At 40.3% G+C, this 20286-nt stretch overlaps 2 protein-coding genes and 1 pseudogene across 2 annotated transcripts; 1 reads left to right on the top strand and 2 right to left on the bottom strand.

Annotated features, from left to right (window-relative positions):
- Nucleotides 1-44: 44 nt before the first annotated feature.
- On the top strand, nt 45-1525 carry LOC111955273 (heat shock factor-binding protein 1-like protein 1). The gene is made up of 4 exons (XM_023975448.2): nt 45-287; nt 568-707; nt 794-860; nt 1178-1525. The coding sequence occupies exons 2-4, from the start codon at nt 663-665 to the stop codon at nt 1270-1272; spliced, it is 207 nt and encodes a 68-aa protein (XP_023831216.1). The 5' UTR covers nt 45-287; nt 568-662; the 3' UTR covers nt 1273-1525.
- Nucleotides 1526-1785: 260 nt separating this feature from the next.
- LOC139023291 (thioredoxin-like protein 4A) lies at nt 1786-4408 on the bottom strand (annotated as a pseudogene).
- A 7907-nt stretch (nt 4409-12315) lies between these two features.
- Nucleotides 12316-20210, bottom strand: LOC111955271 (thioredoxin-like protein 4A). The gene is made up of 4 exons (XM_023975446.2): nt 20095-20210; nt 19652-19830; nt 14428-14531; nt 12316-13003 (listed from the first exon to the last, which is right to left on the bottom strand). The coding sequence occupies exons 2-4, from the start codon at nt 19802-19804 to the stop codon at nt 12832-12834; spliced, it is 429 nt and encodes a 142-aa protein (XP_023831214.1). The 5' UTR covers nt 19805-19830; nt 20095-20210; the 3' UTR covers nt 12316-12831.
- Between the last annotated feature and the right edge of the window lie 76 nt (nt 20211-20286).

Consider the following 20286-nt stretch of genomic DNA (forward strand, 5'->3'; position numbering starts at 1 on the left):
TTTGCCGAGGTTACATAATCGTGATGACTGTAATCTGTTTGTCACAAAACAACGTTCTAAATGGATGGTCTCTTACATAAAGAAATGGCATGGAGAGTCCCAAAGGATCTGAAATACCCATTGAGCTTAGTTCAACACAGAAAGGTGCATCATGGGTTAACTGGGTGTCATGAGGGAAACGCCTACAGCTCAAAGCTAGAACATCTCGGCAAAAGTCAGAAAATTCAGCAACAGAAACTAATTGGTGTTTTAAACGATACAAACAGTAGCAGGCATGTCGTGAAACAGTAAGTTCAGCCTACCGTTCTGTAGTCCATTCTCATAAAACTTAGTTTCAGTTTGACTACCATTATGTGCTATTTAACCACGCCTATTAGGATTACACAATGCTTTATTAAAGTTTCTGAATTATACATGTCTTTAATCTAAAAACATCTGATTGATCTGATTGTTAGCCTACTTAATGATTTATGAAAAAGGTACACACTATAGTTTTTATGGAGGCTACACACACTCTTTAGTAAAGTTCTCCGAAAGTATTGTTTCACACCCACTTGTGCATTTCAGTTGAAACTGTTGCCAAGAACGACCCGCAGCGACAGGGACGCACAGCTAGCTTCAGAGACAAATCCCATTGATTTTGAAACGACAGCTGAATCAGGATGACGGAATCCAACTCAAAAGCCGCAAAAGAATTGACAGAAATTGTACGTTTATTTTCAGTATAGCTTTTTTCTTACACCGGTGGTAACATTGGTATCTGAGAAATGATCGTTTGTGTTCTCTCCCACAGGTGGAAGCGACTATGCAGAATCTTCACAGTAAATTTCAAAGCATGTCTGACCAGATTGTTTCAAAAAATATCCTTTATCACAACCTACTACTAGCAACCGTCTTATTGAATGACTGGCTGCTATTGAAGAACGGTATCTAATAGCTACCAGTTGAGATTATTAACAGAAATCATACATATTCAAGCAAGACCGAATCTCAAAATTGCAGCTATTTTTTTTTATCAGATTAAAAAAGGCTTTATATGAAAATCCTAATCTAGTGGATTTTAGAATAAAATATGAATTTTATTTATTTTCTCTATAAAGAAATGTTTAATGTACAACCTAGACACAGTGTATAATAATAACTACATATATTGCAAGACTGCCCTTAACCAACCCACTGGATGACATGGGAACTCGAATTGATGACCTGGAGAAGAATGTTGCCGACCTCATGACCCAGGCTGGTATGGATGAGCAGCAGACTTCTAAGTGACCAAGCCATCAGGTTAACACATATCAGATCAGCTAACTTCACTTGATTTCTGAGGATCCACTAAAGACAGATGTGGCATGACAAAAGGCCACACATAGGCAGGTTATTACTGATCTATTGTTATGTAACAGCCTATGGCATTTGCTTTCTCATTTAACGGGATGTCATTTGTGGGGGATTTTACCATGTAAACACAATACATCGTTTTTTCTATAATAAAACAAAATGTTTATTCAACTGTTCATAAACAATACGATGGGGTTGAATAATTCCAAGTCTTTCCTCCGTCTTCCTGTCACCACAGCACTACCCATAGCATTTCAGAAGAAACAAATCACATATACATACAGATTAAACATATGGGCCAATTTTCCAGACCCAGATTAAGCATAGTCCTACACTAAAAACACACTTTCAGTGGAGATTCCTTATTGAGAAAGAAGCTAGTCCTCGGCTTAATAATCAATCTGGGTCCAAGAATACAGGCTGTGAATTGATAACTAAATGGCAATATAAAATATGAGCATAACATTTATTAAATCAAAGACACCAAATGATGGTTATTATAACTGCTGTTGAAAAAAGATGGCTTGGCTATAACATAAAAGAGAGCAGGACACCTCGATCTGAGCCTTTTTGTAGTCCAGCTGTATAGAAAGTCTCATAATGAAAGGACAGATTTGCTCCCATTGGGCTTCACACAAAGCAATGGAAAGGGAAGAACCAATCAGTATCTGTATTTTGTGGAGTAGTCCTTAGGAGATACGACCAGACCTCGTCCTTTTCTCGCCCCTCGGTAAACGGTCTCCACAATGTCAATCATCTCCTGCTTGTCCTCCATGGTCCAGTTGATCTTGTTGTTGTTACCTGTCCCCAGATTCATCATAGGCTTTCCGAACATACAGAAGGAATATTTCAGTTTTCACAAAAAGAGGGCAGCAAAGATGGAGCAGGTCCCAGCTGAAGCAGCTTGGAGCTGTTGTATTAAAGACATGATCAGGAACCTGGGCTACTAGTATTTTTTAAACCTCCCGATTTGGCTGGATGTCAATGTGTAGCTCATACATGCATTAGATTTTATACATATCTATTTTAGCAGACACTCATCAGAGCGACTATCATAGTGAGTTGGATACGTTTTTGTACTTTCCTTCATACTGTATAATCTAGGCAGCAGAAATTTCCGTTTTTACCTCAATATAGCTACGGAAATCCCTAGTTTGAAAGCAACTGTGCTGCTGCCATTTCCACCTTACATTTTACCCCACGTGGCCAGCCCCCTAGCAATTTGAGTTCTAGCCAATGAGCTTCAGTCCTCGTCATTGTATGACAGCTAACAAGATGCACACAGCAGAGCAATGACAGTGCACATACGCGACGTAGTAATGGACAAGAAATCCCAGCCAGCCCAAACCCTCCTCCCTAACCCAATTGTCGCTCGCCTCATTGGTCTCCAGGTCACGGCCAGCAGGGTCTGTGTTTACTAAACCCATTTTGAACCTGGTTAAATGTTGCATCAAAACTAGCGATTGGTTTGAAATAGGTGGAACGTGATGACAACGTGAAACTCACCTGAAGAAGAACATAACTGCAAGGATCATACAACTCGTACATCTTGTTGAAGTCCCGCACCGCTGTGATGTCCACCAAAATAGATGACTGCAAAGTTTTTCACCTGTAGGGAAGAATCAAATCAAATCAAATCAAATTTTATTAGTCACATACACATGGTTAGCAGATGTTAATGCGAGTGTAGCGAAATGCTTGTTGCTTCTAGTTCCGACAATGCAGTATAACCAACAGTAATCTAACCTAACAATTCCACGCTACTACCTTACACACACACACAAGTGTGAAATAAAGAATAATGTACATAAAATATATGGATGAGTGGTGGTACAGAACGCAGTGCAGATCTAGTAGATGGTATAGAGTACGTAGTATACTATATGAGATGAGTACTTGAGGGTATGTAAACATAAAGTGGCATAGTTTAAAGTGGCTATGTGGTACATGTATTGCATAAAGATGGCAAGATGCATAGATGATATCGAGTACAGTATATACATATGAGATTTAATGTTATGTAAACATTGTATTAAGTGGCATTGCTTAAAGTGGCTAGTGGTACATTTTTACATAATTTCCATCAATTCCCATTTTAAAGTGGCTGTGATTGAGTAGTTGGGCAGCGGCCGCTAAATGTTAGGTGGCTGTTTAACAGTCTATGGCCGAGATAGAAGCTGTTTTTCAGTCTCTCGTCCCTGCTTTGATGCACCTGTACTGACCTCGCCTTCTGGATGATAGCGGGGTGAAGCAGGGCTTGGTGTGGTTGTTGTCCTTGATATCTTTATGGCCTTCCTGTGACATCGGGTGGTGTAGGGTCCTGGAGGGCAGGTAGTTTGCCCTGTGATGCGTTCTGCAGACCTCACTACCCTCTGGAGAGCCTTACGGTTGTGGGCGGAGCAGTTGCCGTACCAGGCGGTGATACAGCCCGACAGGATGCTCCTCGATTGTGCATCTGTAGAAGTTTGTGAGTGCTTTGGTGACAAGCCGAATTCTTTCAGCCTCCTGAGGTTGAAAGGGCGCTGCGCCCGTTCTTCACAACGCTGTCTGTGTGGGGGGACCAATTCAGTTTGTTCCGTGAGTGTGACACCGAGGAACTAAAACTTTCCACCTCTCCAGCTACTGACCCGTCGATGTGGATAGGGGGGTGCTCCCTCTGCTGTTTCCTGAAGTCCACAATCATCTCCTTTGTTTTGTTGACGTTGAGTATGAGGTTATTTTCCTGACACCACACTCCGAGGGCCCTCACCTCCTCCCTGTAGGCCGTAGTGATAGTGATGTTTGTACAGTAAAAATAGCAACGTTCAATTAAATGTCTTCACAAATGTGAAATCCAAACATCAACAATGGTACAGTAAAATACATATAACCTTTTCAGCTACGCTGTACAACACCTCGTCCATTTTCATACATGTTGGGTCCCAATCGTTGCCAAACCTAATAACCAGGAGTCTGTCCTCCTCGGATAGAATGGCTTGGTCGACCTGCCAGCCGTTGTGGAGATGCGGCAGCATGTACGACATCTTGATGCTGCAGTGTCAACACGTATCCTGGGCGAGTAATACGTTTGGTTAGCTACCTAGCTAACGTTATAGCGAAATACTTGATATCTGGGCTGGATCTTGACAAAAATGTTTACTGACGTAAGCTACATATACTGTGCACAACGTTGTTCTAAAAAAAAAAAAAACAAATGCCACTAACAGAAGACCACTTTCTTTAGATATTAACTAAGATATTGAAAATGAAAAATTATTGGAAGCCTCGCTAGCTAGCTAGAAACATGGCTTAACTAGCTAGCAAACGTTAACTAGCATGCCTGGCTTGGGATTTGCTAGAAAGTGAGAGTTAACATTTTTATTTACCTAGGCAAGTCAGTAAATAACTAATTATTATTTACAATGACGGCTTACGCCGGCCAAACCCGGACGACGCTGGGCCAATTGTGCACCGTCTATGGGACTCCCAATCACGGCCGGTTGTGATACATCCTGGATGAATGGACTCATATAAATTGTAATGAAACAGCAGGGAGCAGGTCTCGAACCCTCGACCTTCTAGCCCGAAGTCCAGCGCGCTATCGACTGTGCCGCAAAAACATGCTCGTGCGGCAGAGTCGATTTCCGCGCTTATAAGCCCAGGGTCGTTACACTATATATATATATATATATATACTATATTATATATATTATTATATATATATATATATATATATATTATATAATAATATATATATATAACAATTATATATATATATACATATATATATATTATACTATATATATATATATATATATATATATATACATACATATATATATATACATAATATATATATATACATATTATATATATACAATATATATATATATATATACATATATATATTATACATATATTAATATATATATACTATTATATATCATACATATATATATATATATACATATTATATATATACATATATATAATATATTTATATATATATATATATATATATATATATACATACATATACATACACACTGCTCAAAAATAAAGGGAATACTTAAACAACACAATGTAACTCCAAGTCAATCACACTTCTGTGAAATCAAACTGTCCACTTAGGAAGCAACACTGATTGACAATAAATTTCACATGCTGTTGTGCAAATGGAATAAGAAACAGGTGGAAATTATAGGCAATTAGCAAGACCCCCCATAAAGGAGTGGTTCTGCAGGTGGTGACCACAGACTACTTCTCAGTTCCTATGCTTCCTGGCTGATGTTTTGGTCACTTTTGAATGCTGGCGGTGCTTTCACTCTAGTGGTAGCACGAGACGGAGTCTACAACCCACACAAGTGGCTCAGGTAGTGCAGCTCATCCAGGAAGGCACATCAATGCGAGCTGTGGCAAGAAGGTTTGCTGTGTCTGTCAGCGTAGTGTCCAGAGCATGGAGCCGCTACCAGGAGACAGGCCAGTACATCAGGAGACGTGGAGGAGCCGTAGGAGGGCAACAACCCAGCAGCAGGACCGCTACCTCCGCCTTTGTGCAAGGAGGAGCACTGCCAGAGCCCTGCAAAATGACCTCCAGCAGGCCACAAATGTGCATGTTGCTGCTCAAACGGTCAGAAACAGACTCCATGAGGGTGGTATGAGGGCCCGACGTCCACAGGTGGGGGTTGTGCTTACAGCCCAACACCGTGCAGGACGTTTGGCATTTGCCAGAGAACACCAAGATTGGCAAATTCGCCACTGGCGCCCTGTGCTCTTCACAGATGAAAGCAAGTTCACACTGAGCACATGTGACAGACGTGACAGAGTCTGGAGACGCCGTGGAGAACGTTCTGCTGCCTGCAACATCCTCCAGCATGACCGGTTTGCGGTGGGTCAGTCATGGTGTGGGGTGGCAATTATTTTGCTTTTGGGGGGCCGCACAGCCCTCCATGTGCTCGCCAGAGGTAGCCTGACTGCCATTAGGTACCGAGATGAGATRCTCAGACCCCTTGTGAGACCATATGCTGGTGCGGTTGGCGCTGGGTTCCTCCTAATGCAAGACAATGCTAGACCTCATGTGGCTGGAGTGTGTCAGCAGTTCCTGCAAGAGGAAGGCATTGATGCTATGGACTGGCCCGCCCGTTACCCAGGCCTGAATCCAATTTAGCACATCTGGGACATCATGTCTCGCTTCATCCACCAACGCCACGTTGCACCACAGACTGTCCAGGAGTTGGCAGATGCTTTAGTCCAGGTCTGGGAGGAGATCCCTCAGGAGACCATCCGCCACCTCATCAGGAGCATGCCCAGGCATTGTAGGGAGGTCATACAGGCACGTGGAGGCCACACACACTACTGAGCCTCATTTTGACTTGTTTTAAGGACATTACATCAAAGTTGGATCAGCCTGTAGTGTGGTTTTCCACTTTAATTTTGACTCCAAATCCAGACCTCCATGGGTTGATAAATTTGATTTCCATTGAAAATTTGTGTGATTTTGTTGTCAGCACATTCAACTATGTAAAGAAAAAAGTATTTAATAAGAATATTTCATTCATTCAGATCTAGGATGTGTTATTTTAGTGTTCCCTTTATTTTTTTGAGCAGTGTATATATGTTTTTAAACGCTTACCGAACGAAATTCTATTAAGCGCCAAAGCCTTAACTAAACCAAACTGTTAGTACAGTCTGAATAGACCCAAGCTATCTTTGATCCGTTGTGTGTGAAAAGATGAAGGAAATAAAAACCACTTCTGTTGTTTACGCTTGCGCATTACGTCACTAAAAAGCGACAAAACGAGCATACCGCTAGCTGGCTAAACATAAAAATAAGTATGCATCAGTCTTTTTTACAATAGCGCAGTTTGGTTAGAGACCACCTAACTCACAGATAATTCTCTTAAATATAAGTTACAGCAGTGAAATATTAATTCATAAGAAATAAATTATTCTGCACAATTCAGCAACAACGCATTTGTAGGCTCAAACCTTCAGGTCTAAATAAATGTTTTGCTTCGCAAGGACTGAACCCGAATAAAACCCAACAGGTATAACGTTAGTTTTCGTATGTACTGACAATCAAGTGACACAGGAAGAAGTAGAAAAAAGAACAGAAATAAACAAATCAAGAGAGAAATTAGCATATTAAAATAAAGTTCAAAACACCAGGGGAGGTTGTTTTTTCCACAAAAATAATATTTTACAAAATGACTCGACAAAAACAAAGAAAGAAACAAAACGCAACATAACAAGGGTGAGGAAAGCAAAGGTGAATGTTAGTATTTCTTTAGGAAATGTACCTTTTCTAGTTTAGTCATATTTATCTTAGCCTGTACCCTGATGAAGACAGTTTGGCTGTCAAAACGTTCAATTATTGCATCTGAGCTTCTAGTGTGCGGCTCTCCTTTTTCAATTATTTATTTTAGCTACCTTAGAAGTGTTTACTTTGGAGCCTGACTATCATCTACTGAGTAGCAATGTCCCATACATTGAATGCCCAAATAAATTGGAGGCATCTACAAATCAAGTGCTGAAGCCACATTATCCAAAAGAAAGGCTACATCTAATCGTTTTTCCTCAAATTAAATGTTAATGATTCACATTATTCTATTCACCACGATTGAACTGGATCCCAACTAAAATAATGGCGAAGTGAATCATTCGTTTCGTCAAAAGAAGAATCGTTTAACTTTTTTGAAGGATTCATATGATTCATTTAATCAAATTTGTATGGCCTTATTGGCGAGTGTCGGTGGAACGTTTTTTAGGACATGACGAAAACATGAATACATGCTACCAATCGCTAAACAAACTAGAGAGTACAATATGTTTTGAATTGGCTACCTAGTTAGTCTATTCTCTATCATATTGTATAAACTAGGCCTACCTGCTACTGCAATGTCCGACTGCCTCTCTCTCCATGAGCAACGGCCCACTCGTCTCGCACACACGCAGATGATGCTTGCAAACACTTTAAGTGTCATACCGATCCTAGATGATATGCTGATTATTTGATAAAAATAAATAACTGTGCCTCAATAAATTGCATTAACAGAAATTATCATGGGAAAAGGCACAATGCTCGCTCACCATTTAACATTCTTAGTTTTATTAAGCAAGTTTAAAAACATTGACGTTTCGGCCTTCAGAATAATCATACAGGGAATGGACATGGGGAAGACAATTAGGGAGAAAACTCTTCAGCTGATGGTGCTGAGAGACGGTGTGGTAGACCATACACGTCGGTACTCAGGGTGTGGGGTACTATGGTCAATGTCTCCACCTAGTGATGAAATACAGAAGTGGAACCAGTAAAAAGCAATTGGAAAACTGGGAAAGCTTTTTTCAACTACAGTAGGTGTAATTGATATACAACCATTACTATATAATACACCTTGAATATGTTGGGTATTGAAAAAATAAACAGTGCTAAGCAAAACTAGAGATAGCAACAAATATCAAAAGATCAGGCAAATAGGTCTAACTGGTTTAGTTAGTGCACTAGTAAGCTCCCTCCGTGTGTGGCACTGGACCAACAAACGGATGGGCCCTTCACAAAAGCATACTATAGTCCTTCTCTGGGAACTAAAATATCTAAGGAATGGATCCAGAACGTCTCTCTGGGCCTTTCCAAAATAAAATAACTCACAAAGCAAGTGTCCTCGCTCTTTGAAATGGAGGGCCCCTGGGCTGTTCGGGTCAGCACATCGAATGGCCGACACTTCGATTGCTCACACGGGCAATGAATCACATAGATCACATTGCGAGAATTGAAATTGATGGCACTTTTGATTTTTATGTCTCGGCCCAATCTGGGGTCGGATTAACTTGTATACGTTTGGTGTACTGGCATTGCATACAATTGCCACATGTAGTTGCAAGGGGGAATAATGAGGAGACTGGTCTTGTTTGCGCTTTGGCTGACTGCGGATCGGCCAACTTTGTATTTAATATTTTTAGCTCTATGGTAAGCGGCCGCAGGAGGCTGTTGAAATTAATTACCTAGAGCTGAATTTGAGTGTAAAATATGCCAATGTTTTTTTGTGATGCCTAGTAGTTCTGGACTTTAGTGTAGGTAGTGACCAGTTGGATGGAATGTCTATCGCTAGGGCTTACTCAGTAGTTGTGCTCTAGGAACATCAGTTCTGAGTGTGGAGGAAATTGTTTCTGTCAGTGTTCTTTCTGAATAGATCAGATGAGAGGAAGGTACCTGTTTTGGTGATGCATACATCCAGGAAGTCTAGTTCTCTCATCAAGTTCCATAGTGAAGGACAGGTGTCCTTTAATGGAATTATTCTGAAGGCTATTGAAGGCCAAAACGTCAATCTTTTAAACTGGCTTAATAAAACGACACATTTTTAATGTAGAGAGAGTTGCGCCTTTTCCTTTCCAATGACTTCTAACATTTTTAGGTTGCACCTCGACACTATGATTGAGCACCCTCCATTACTATTCCAGGTCTGGAAAACAAGGATTTTCCCTGACCGTATGAACCCTGTAAATACTATTCATGCAACATTTCATTTAGAGCTTAATTGAGGAGTGCAACAATTAGGGGTGGCACAATTACCGTACAACTGTAACAAACGGTTATGAATAAAGACCGTCAATAAAATCAAATCATTGTAACCGTAAAAAAAAAAGTTTGTTGGAACTAACAGCTGATTTAAGACGGGACAGCAGGGAAGTCGTGTGGCGATTCGAATGGTAAACTCTTGGGTACCCTAGCAATGGCTACTAGGTTTTGTGATGCAATAATTTCCATTGTAGTGTAGAATGTTCATTCAAATTATGTTAACTGATGTGCCTCATGGAATGGAATGTATTTTTTGTAATGTCAATGGGGTTGAAATAACAAATCAGATGGATACACTTCCTGCTTTTACTTCGTGCAATGGCTGCTAGTCCAACCATTATGCCATCACTAGCTACGTTTCAATGCATTTTTCCAGTGATTTGTCGACATTTTCAAAGTTAACATAGAAAATAGATACACAACAATTGCTTACTGCGGTGAGTTTCCATTGAACTATCTTGTGTCGATAAAAACAGCTGGACTCAATGACATCACACCTAAAAATTAAAACGTCGCAAAAACCTAAGTGTCAAATAAAAATGAAGTGATAAGTATTTCCTTTACCCTTTTAGACACATTCTGCATTAATAAATTAGCGACAGCATACAGTATCTGTTTCATGTCTCCGGTATCCAGTGAAAGCCAGAATGGATATAAACGATTAATAAGCCCATTTTCCATAATTATCATGTGCCAACAAATCGCCACGGTGAAATCTGCTCTCCTGTAGATCTGAAATAATTGGATGGTGAAAATTGCATCCACTCAAGCAGAAAAGCAAGGTGAAGCAATTCAGGCTTTCTTGAACACAAAAACGTTTATATTGAGAAGAATTTTTTTTTACTTCAAAAGCAGTAGGCATTTAGAATGGACATGGCGGCACCCCACCCTACGGGAGGTAAATCATTGGATCTGATTCAATACAATTCAATCTATAAGGACTGCAACCATATATTTGATTTATTTATGCCTAAGTCATGTTTTTACTTCCATCTGGTTATTTAGCTCACAGTCACCCTGTTTACATATAGGCTATGGATTTCGTACAGAAAAAGTAAGTTTGCAAATGCAACTGGGGCCATGACATTAAGTGCCTCGCGTACCTTCAACATTATCCAGCAATCATTTATTTGAAAAAAACTGCTGTTCCCATTACACGTAACAATTTTTGTTTCTGCAACATTGCTTTTGTTGAATAAACCTGAGTCAATGGAAACCTGCCTATAGACATGAATGCAGACGGCAGTTCTATTCATTATATTTTATTGGCAGCACATGCAGTCAGGAGCGGCGGGGAGGAGAAGATGTACATCAATATATTGTTTTGTTATTCAAACGGGTATTACGGTGACCGTGGTCATTTGGCTGGCCAATTACCATCATCCAAAATTCCATGACTGTTACATGCTGGCCAGACCGGACATGTCGCGTGCGCGAGCGTCGCAAAATAAATTTAGAAACCCATGTTATTCAATTATTGCACCCACACTGCTTGCGCGCCAACGAGCGTCTGCGACACCAAGGGCTAAAATAGATGTCGTTCCTATTTCTGACTCAGATCGCGCTGCAAGTCCTGCCTCTCCCATCTCCTCATTGGTTTATAGAAGCAGGTACCCACGTGCCATCTCCTCATTGGTTATACCCACGTGGGTGATAGAAAGACGAAAACTGTTTTGCCGGTAGTCGTGGTAATACAATGAAAGTTTAGATGCGATCACCATATAATTTAAACGATGAAAAAGCCTGGAAGGAGGAGAAATGACTAGAAACGATTCGGTTGGCCGTTTTATATGTGGATTAATTGTCGGAGTAGAGATCCTTGTCCATTTCAGGTAAAATAACTCAATGTTTATATCCCAGGACAAATTAGCTAGCAACAGCAAGCTAGCTAAACAGGACAAATTAACGTTAGCTAGCAAGTGCAAGCTAACTAGCTAAAATACCATACATGTTTAATGCTTTTCGACCTGTCCCCAAATGAATGTCATTGGTTCAGAGTTTGTTTTGATATTTTAACCTGCGTGTCGTGATCGCGTTTGGTGTGGGGGGACAAAATAAATGTATGCACGATAGCGCACGCGCGCAGCCGGTTTGGGTAAGGTGTTACAGGCCTAGCAACAATAGGAAGCCTATCGTCTCACAGCCACAGGCTATATTATTGAACATACAGCTACTGTAATAACGCAGCACAATCATTTCACATTTGCCAAAACGCAATTTGCGGGAAAACACTGTTCTAAAAGCGAACCTGATGCAAGTGGTTTATGTGACAGATGAAAATCACTGTTAGAAATTTAGAAAGAGGGGAAATATGAAGATGCAACAACTAGGATAAGGGTTGCTAATATGACTAGGATTGTGCTTTTAGTTTGTGGACAACGAAATAAAGTTCATATGAAAATCAAAATAACAGGAGAGAAATGCTGGTTTCAATGAGTAAGCCTTTATAAAATAATTCCATAAATGATTCTATGGTCAGATTTTGGCAAGGCTACTTTGAAGCAAGGTAGGACATGCCTCCTATCAGGTAAAACATCCAGTTTTCCAAAAATTAAGTGTATGTTTTAAACATGCAAACTGCCTGCAGCTCAGAGGGGTGGTGGGTGATGCCCTGTCTTGAAGAAAAAATATATACTTTCAATGGAGATTTTTCATTGATAATTATTTTTAATAAAGGACTAGCCTTATTATAGGAAACTGGCCTATGAAGTGATAACATAAAATATGAACATGACATTTATTAAATCAAAGAACTCAATGGTGGTATTCATAACTGCTGTTGAAAAAATATGACATGGCTGTAACATGAAGAGAAAAAAAAGAGCAGGACACTTCGATCTGAGCCGTTTTGTAGTCCAGCTGTATAGAAAGTCTCATAATGAAAGGACAGATTTGCTCCCATTGGGCTTCACACAAAGCAATGGAAAGGGAAGAACCAATCAGTATCTGTATTTTGTGGAGTAGTCCTTAGGAGATACGACCAGACCTCGTCCTTTTCTCGCCCCTCGGTAAACGGTCTCCACAATGTCAATCATCTCCTGCTTGTCCTCCATGGTCCAGTTGATCTTGTTGTTGTTACCTGTCCCCAGATCTATCATGATGTGCTTGTTCCTTGAACAGTGCAGAGGAAAAGGAATATGTTTCACAGAGTCATGCGGGACTAAAAGAGGGGAGTGCTCAGTCAACTGAAGTAGCATGGGGCAGTTGTTGAGCATCCTTTAGCCCTGATTTAGACAACTTTATTAATAATTTAATGTATTAATAAGCCGGGTCTAAGGGCAATCCATAGCAACAGCTTGCGAAATTTCACCCGACCCTTTGCTGTACCTGTTTAGCAGCATGTGTCCCGTGTTGGATGGTATTCATAATTGGTAGATGGTTTTGATGGAAACGTCATTGTTTGTATTGCCAAGCAGTGCCCAAGAAAGTATTAAATCAAATTCTTTGATGCTACCACCACCCACTCAAATCTAGCTGCAATATACATTGATGTTATTTTGTTGACCAGTACGTGGCAGCACTGTGCCCATTTTGTGTGGCTACTGCATGTGAACCACAGACAGGAAGTGGCATGACTGCAAACAGTCTGTTTACTTGTCTAAAGGTGAAAGCATGCCATCCGTGTGCAGTCACAGATGGAACAATGAGCCAGATATTTCACCAGATGTATAAATATGAAGCATCTGGTTGCCATTTCCATTCACTACCAAATACGGTAATGAGAGGAAGCACTGTGACTGGCAATAGGAGAAGATGGAATGAGATGGATTTTGGCAGACATTCTGCAAATTCTTTAATTGATGAAACATTTGAGCTCAAACAGTATTTGGTTCCCAAAACTAGAATGTTAGAAACAGAGTGGACTACATTTTGTAGACTTTACCAATTGCCAAAGTTTTAAAAAATTGTGTTGTTTAGGAGTGCAAGGGCAAATTGAGTTATTGCACACGCGCACTTCAGGGTAGGCGTTCCCTACCGGAAACATGCAAATACATGCTAGAACGTGCCAATAGGATCTCGCTAGCTGGTGCTTGGCTCTGCCCCCCCCCCCCCTCTTCTGCCCACTATGACTCATTTGTTCCCATTGGAAATGACAGGCTGTGGTCTATCTTGGGTTAGTAAAAAAAATTATCTTTGGCACAGTTGTGGAATGCTTCTGAAAATAGATTGGATTTAATACTTTCTTGGGCACTGCTTGGCGATGCAAACAATGAGCTTTCCATCAGAAATGTCTACTGATTAAAAATACCATCCAACACAGGACACATGCTGCTAAAACAAGTAGTCATTGGCCGAATACTAATCTCACGTTTCTCCTATGGTACGCCATAAGGTGGAACACGTAACTGTACTTCCTGTATACATGACGCCAAACTTCGTAGGGCTAAGCATCCCTGTTTTCACAGCTAGCCTATATGGCATGAGAACCTGTATTTGCTACACCCATTTTTGTTGAACATTTGCAACAATTTAGTAAGTAAAAAATAGATTGGTTTGCAGGGCTAGGTCAGACATGATGACAACTTGAAACTCACCTGAAGAAGAACATGACGGTGCAAGGATCATACAACTCGTACATCTTGTTGAAGTCCGGCACCMCTGTGATGTCCACCAAATAGATGACTGCAAAGTTCTTCACCTGTAGGATGGGATAGTGATGTTTGTACTGTAAAAATCACAACGTTCAATGAAATGTCTCCACAAATAGAACTGTGGCGGTCACAAAATTGTCAGCTGGAGATTGTCAAGCAACTACCTGTCAGTCTCACGGTAATTGACCATTAATTAACAAACATTTAGCATCTCCTGATTTCCACAAGCAACTGATGCAGACCTTTGGAACATCTACAATATAAAACGTCTAATACATCTGTGTAATATAGCCTACACCTTCACAATAAATCCATAATTTATTTTAGACAGATCTAAAGAAGCATGATATGAAGAAAATGTAGTCTATTTCAGAAGAACAGAATAGCATACTCAGACTTGTCTTTATGTTAGGTCCTGATCTGGCTATGCCAAATGGCTGTGGGCTACACTAGTTAATTTAACAGACAAGATTTGCTTATAATACCGTACCATTATTTTATAGTATGAAGAATACAATTGAACAAAGCTGAATAAAATAGAAAGGCTATTTTCTCCAAATGATTTGAGGGAGTGCCACAAGCAGCTATTCTGTGTTGAGCGGTTAACAAAATAGGTACTCCTATATGCTTAATTTAGTTATTAATGTAACTTTAGTTGTTCTACAAATGTTGGGCTATATGTTTGGATTTTTAATACATTGTAAGGCTGCATGATGTGACTAATGATGATTTGAAAAAAAGTCACTTGAAAAGGCATGAGCTCTGCTTTGTTTTTTGTTGTTGCATAGGCTGTACACACTTCATCAGTCTCATTCACAATTTGACAAGCACTTGATAATGCCTCAAATTTCCAACGCACCCCTCACTCATGACTCTCCATCACATGATTGGGTATTTCTCACAGGCTATAAGTGATGACAGTAACACGTCAGTAATGCAACTGTGCGTGTCCTTATCCAGTTCTGAAGTGCATATTGAAAATATTGGAAGAACTGTCCACATTTAGTTTGTCAGCCAACAAGATGAGTAGGCCTAACAGCAAAAGCACTAGCCTATGTCAATCTACTATCCCCAAGAGTACATAAGTAGACCTATTCTATGCTAAAAATAAATATTCCAAACATAGTCTGGGACAGTTGTGGGATGCAATAGATCCCAAATTAATACAAAAAATATTTTTTACGCAAATGTGGCTGATGCAACAGATCAGAACGTTTAGCTTAAAATGTTCATAAACTACTAGGCTATTTCTTCACATTATAAGCTCAGCAATGCTCACACGACAGTAGGCTATAAGCACAAATGTTCCATTAGCGGGAAAACATTAAAAGTGACCGCAAAACTGATTATGCATGTAATGCTTTTATTATAAAAGGTGCCTTTCTACGGTGAAAATGATCTTCCCCAAACTTGAAACTCACGCGGCGCTTATTTATGCCAGTTAGGCTCTACACCCCTTGTAAAGCGGGTTCATGTGCTTCATTTTAAGAAGTTATTTGGCCACTTTAGTTGTGATACAAACCTTATCAAAACATATAGCCCTATGGGCTAGGCTACATGAGGTGTGCGACCGATTCGAGAAAGTCGCCCCCAAAAAAAGCATTGTTTGTTGCCTTACACTGGGCATCATTCACAAGTGATAAGCTAATATTGTCAGACTATTCTTGATTTAATCTTGTCTTTACATATACTAAATAATGGGTGAAATTTGTTTTGATTTAGAAATGACCATTATCATGCACCCGTGTCAAAACATCTATGCACTTAAATAGCAAATGGAGGACGCTTTTCCCGTGGTTCATTTTCATGCCAGCCAGGTAGGCTATACTCCTGTTGTAAATACAAGCAATGTGCTTAATATTTGGAAAGTTGAGCAATAAATATAGTAAGCCTATAGAAAGCTGATGTGCGCCTCTTTAAGAGGCCATCAGCCGTTTTCTCGTGCAATTGCATAGCCTATAGAAATGTTGTGCATCATGTGCTCTCATTACTTGTTTGAATAGATTTTCAATTACAATGTCAGAGTGATTAGAGGGACAGTAGTACTTGAATACCAAGCAGTTAGCAAGTTTGGAAGGCTACTAATGACCATCAGCAGCATCAGATCTTGGAGAAGCCTAATTACCGTGACTAAATGGTCACGTCAGGGGCGAAAATCTGATATCAACCTTGGAGGGGACAATTACATTACATTTTCTCAAGAGCAATTCCTGAGGGGGACACCAAAAGTAGTGCTGTAACACATAGCCTACGTTGTAATATGTTAAATGTATATTGAGGAACCATAATTCCTACAACTGAATAATTGATAGGTACAGTAGTTAACTGAAGGGTTTAACCAACTTGTTCAAATGTTTAAATCATTATAATACTACTACTAATAATAGTTATAGCAGTGCTCCTTACCAGTCCAGTATGTATGCAGGTATTCGTTACTTACAACTAGCAATATCAAGAAAGGCCAGTAGGTAGCATGGTCCTGTACACTGTATGGGTGTAGTTTTCATAAATACAATGAACATGGTGTGATCTCATCTAAAATAATCTCCATTGAGAACCATCACAAAGTTAGTCTCCGTATTGAATTGACCTTTAATTTGACTTTTTCTGATACATTTATATAGTCATTAAATGTGCCACTGGCCTGAGTCTACTACAATATCTTTACAAGAACAAAAAAGCTTAAAATAAGTACAGTTCTAAAAGCAAAATAACTACTTCAATGAAAAACCCAAATAAATCAAACAAAATATCCTTCAGTCAGTGTCTCAACTCTTCAAACAGCAGCTATGCACAAGTATGTCGCAAAGTATGCAATTTTAAATAAAATAACATGAATAAATAATTTGTAAGTGTACTGTCATGTACTAAAAACTACTCTCCTCTAGGCTGCTTAGTACCCGCTCATACTGCCCTAGCACAGCTCTAATAGCAGTATTCCGCACAGTCCACCTTGTTGGACATGGGGTTTCCGGGTGGGCAGATGTGTTTCTTTGGACGTGGCATTTGATCAAACATGCTCTTAAACTTTCCTGACTGGCCATAGAGGACACCTAACTGATGGACCCAAGAAAGGGAATCCCGGATCAGTGGGGAGGCTGAGCAGCCAGCCTGTGTAATCAGATTTACACATGGTGCTCCACATGGACATAGAGGGCTAATGGCTGCTGCCTTCTCACAATTGCCTGTGCACCTGTGTTTTCCTGCCATGTTTGAGGCACCATCGTACTCTGCCCACGTAAGCCAGACATGGGCAAATTGAGCCTCAACAACACTTCAGTTGCCACTTTCGCAATGCCCTCGCCTGTTGTCTCCGCACCCCTGTATAGCCCAATAAACTCCTCGTGAGAGACAAGGTCATGGTCAACATAATGCAAAAGACACTCTCCTGTTCAGCACCAGAGACATCTTGAGTACCATCAACAATTAATGAAAATTGTACAATCGGAAGAGACCTAATCTCAGCTGCAATGCCTCGAATGATTGTATTGGCCATGATGTTCAGAATTTCATTCTGTGCTTTGGGCCTCTTGAAACGTAACACTCTGTTGGCAAGAGTTTGCGGTTAATTTTTTTGGGTGTGGCTGATATGGTTTTGTGCCATCACTGAGGTAACTGGACAATGCTGTGCCCACTGTCCCCTATACTGGTGCTGCTGGCAACAAGGGTGACACCTGGTCCTGCCGTGGCTGTGACATTGTTCTCTGAAGTCTCTCTCCCTGGCTCTTTCCCTTTCACCACCCTCACTGACTCAGTCTGTCTCCTAGAAAAGAAATAAGGTGTTGCCGTACTCCTAACTACCGGTACCCAAAACTACACAATTAATCACAACAGCAATACCATTGCCATAAACAAATCTTAGTTTAGTCATCAGTTTAAGTTGAGAGCGGGGGTATCCATGGCATTTTCCAATTATGTCCCTATTTTACAAGTAAAAAAAATTGAGAACCTTTCATAATGTTGCCAAACAAGACTCAACAAACTTACCTGAGACTCCCTGTCTCTGCCAGTCTGTCCCTGCCTATCTGTCCCCAGCTCTTGCTGTCTGTGTGCCATCTGTTGCCTGCTCTGCTAATGATCATTGTGAAACATTCCATTAGCATTTCACTTCTTTCTATGAACATTTTATCAACTCGTCTTTGAGATATTAGGCTACTAGAGGTCTTACTTTGCGTTTTGGTGTACTGAAAAATACTCTGATGTCCATCTTTTTACCCTTTTCTGCCATTTTTCTACCTGGCTGGCCGGTCTAGCTGCACACACATTTACACAACATATGCTACAACCTTTTCTAATTGTAATATAGTTTGTTTCATATTGGCTGGCTTCCAACAATAGCTGAATTTGTAAAGCTAGCGAGCACCAATTCCGTTTCTGTGGTGTTTGCTATAATCAAAAAAAAAAAAGGTGAAATAAAATAAATTTAAAAAAGTTCACTAGCGACAATTTAGCTTTTGCAACGAGACCATTAAATATATTTAAGACAATGGTATAAGAGAGTGTAGTTCTGTTCAGTTTGGACTTCAGTTTATCGCTAACCTATCACAGGGACTTTGAAGCACTACAGCTGCATGCTGATCTTGGAATAAACTGACGGATAGCAAAATCCCATCTTTGACGCCGCACATTAATGGAATAGGTACTAGCTAGCTTGCTAGTTAATGTTTGCTTTAGTTTGCGCGCTAGCTCTGCAAATTAGCCCTGCCAACATAAAATTTTAACATTGTTATGGCGCGATTGAGTGGATTAACCTCACGTCAGTTACGTACATGTGCCTTTCGGACAGTAGATACGAACCCTCTATTACCTTGCCAGCTAAAGAACTGGCAGTGGATCAAACCATTGTGAGGCAAAGGGCGGGGTGGTCGCAATCTTTTGAAACTTAAAAAGGCGCTATTAAGTGTCTATAATCAGCACAACTGCTTTCATTGCGTATTATTAATATTATTGAAATTACATAGTTATGTTTACAGTGATAGATTGGGGGGGACAAATCATATTTTTCCCAGGATGGGGGGGTCGTGTCCCCCCCGTCCCCCCTGGGATTTCCGCCTATGGGTCACGTGAAATTTGATTGCCGGTGTCGCGATAATACGGTCACGCAACAGCCCTATTCACAAAATCTTTAATACAAACAGCAACAATGGTATAATAACAAACATCTTACCTTTTCAGCTATACTGTACAATACTTCGTCCATTTTCATACATGTTGGGTCCCAATCGTGTCCAAACCTAATGACCAGGGCTCTGTCCTCCTCGGATAGAATGGCTTGGTCGACCTGCCAGCCGTTGTGGAGATGGGGTAGCATGTACGACATCTTGATGCTGCAGTGTCAACACGTATCTTGGGAAAGTATAATAAGATTAAATGTTGGAAGTCACATTTGTTTGCAACTTGTTACAACTGTTTTTCTGAGCTAAATGTTGTTACTATCTCGAACAGCAGAAACCCCGTTTCTTTCGATATAAATCAGAAGCCCAGCTACTAACTAGCTAAGTTAGCTAGATAGCATGGCTGGTTTGGACATTTACAGAAAGTCAAAATTGAAAGACCTCAACTAATATTAAAGAATAGAAAATGTGTGCTTAGGTTTCAAAACACACTTACCGTAAGAAATTTTCAAACTCCAAAGCCTTAAACTGAAGCAAACGGGTAGCCTGGGTCTGTGGTGAAAAGACGAAGACCAGGAAAACGTCGTCTGTTTACGGTCGCGCACTGTCACTTATAAAGCGACAATAAAAACGGACGGCGCATACCAATCGCGTCAATGTCTGCCACTGGCTACACAGAAACATAATT

Source organism: Salvelinus sp. IW2-2015, linkage group LG30 (assembly GCF_002910315.2).
Source record: "Salvelinus sp. IW2-2015 linkage group LG30, ASM291031v2, whole genome shotgun sequence".
In the NCBI taxonomy this organism is placed as follows: domain Eukaryota; kingdom Metazoa; phylum Chordata; class Actinopteri; order Salmoniformes; family Salmonidae; genus Salvelinus; species Salvelinus sp. IW2-2015.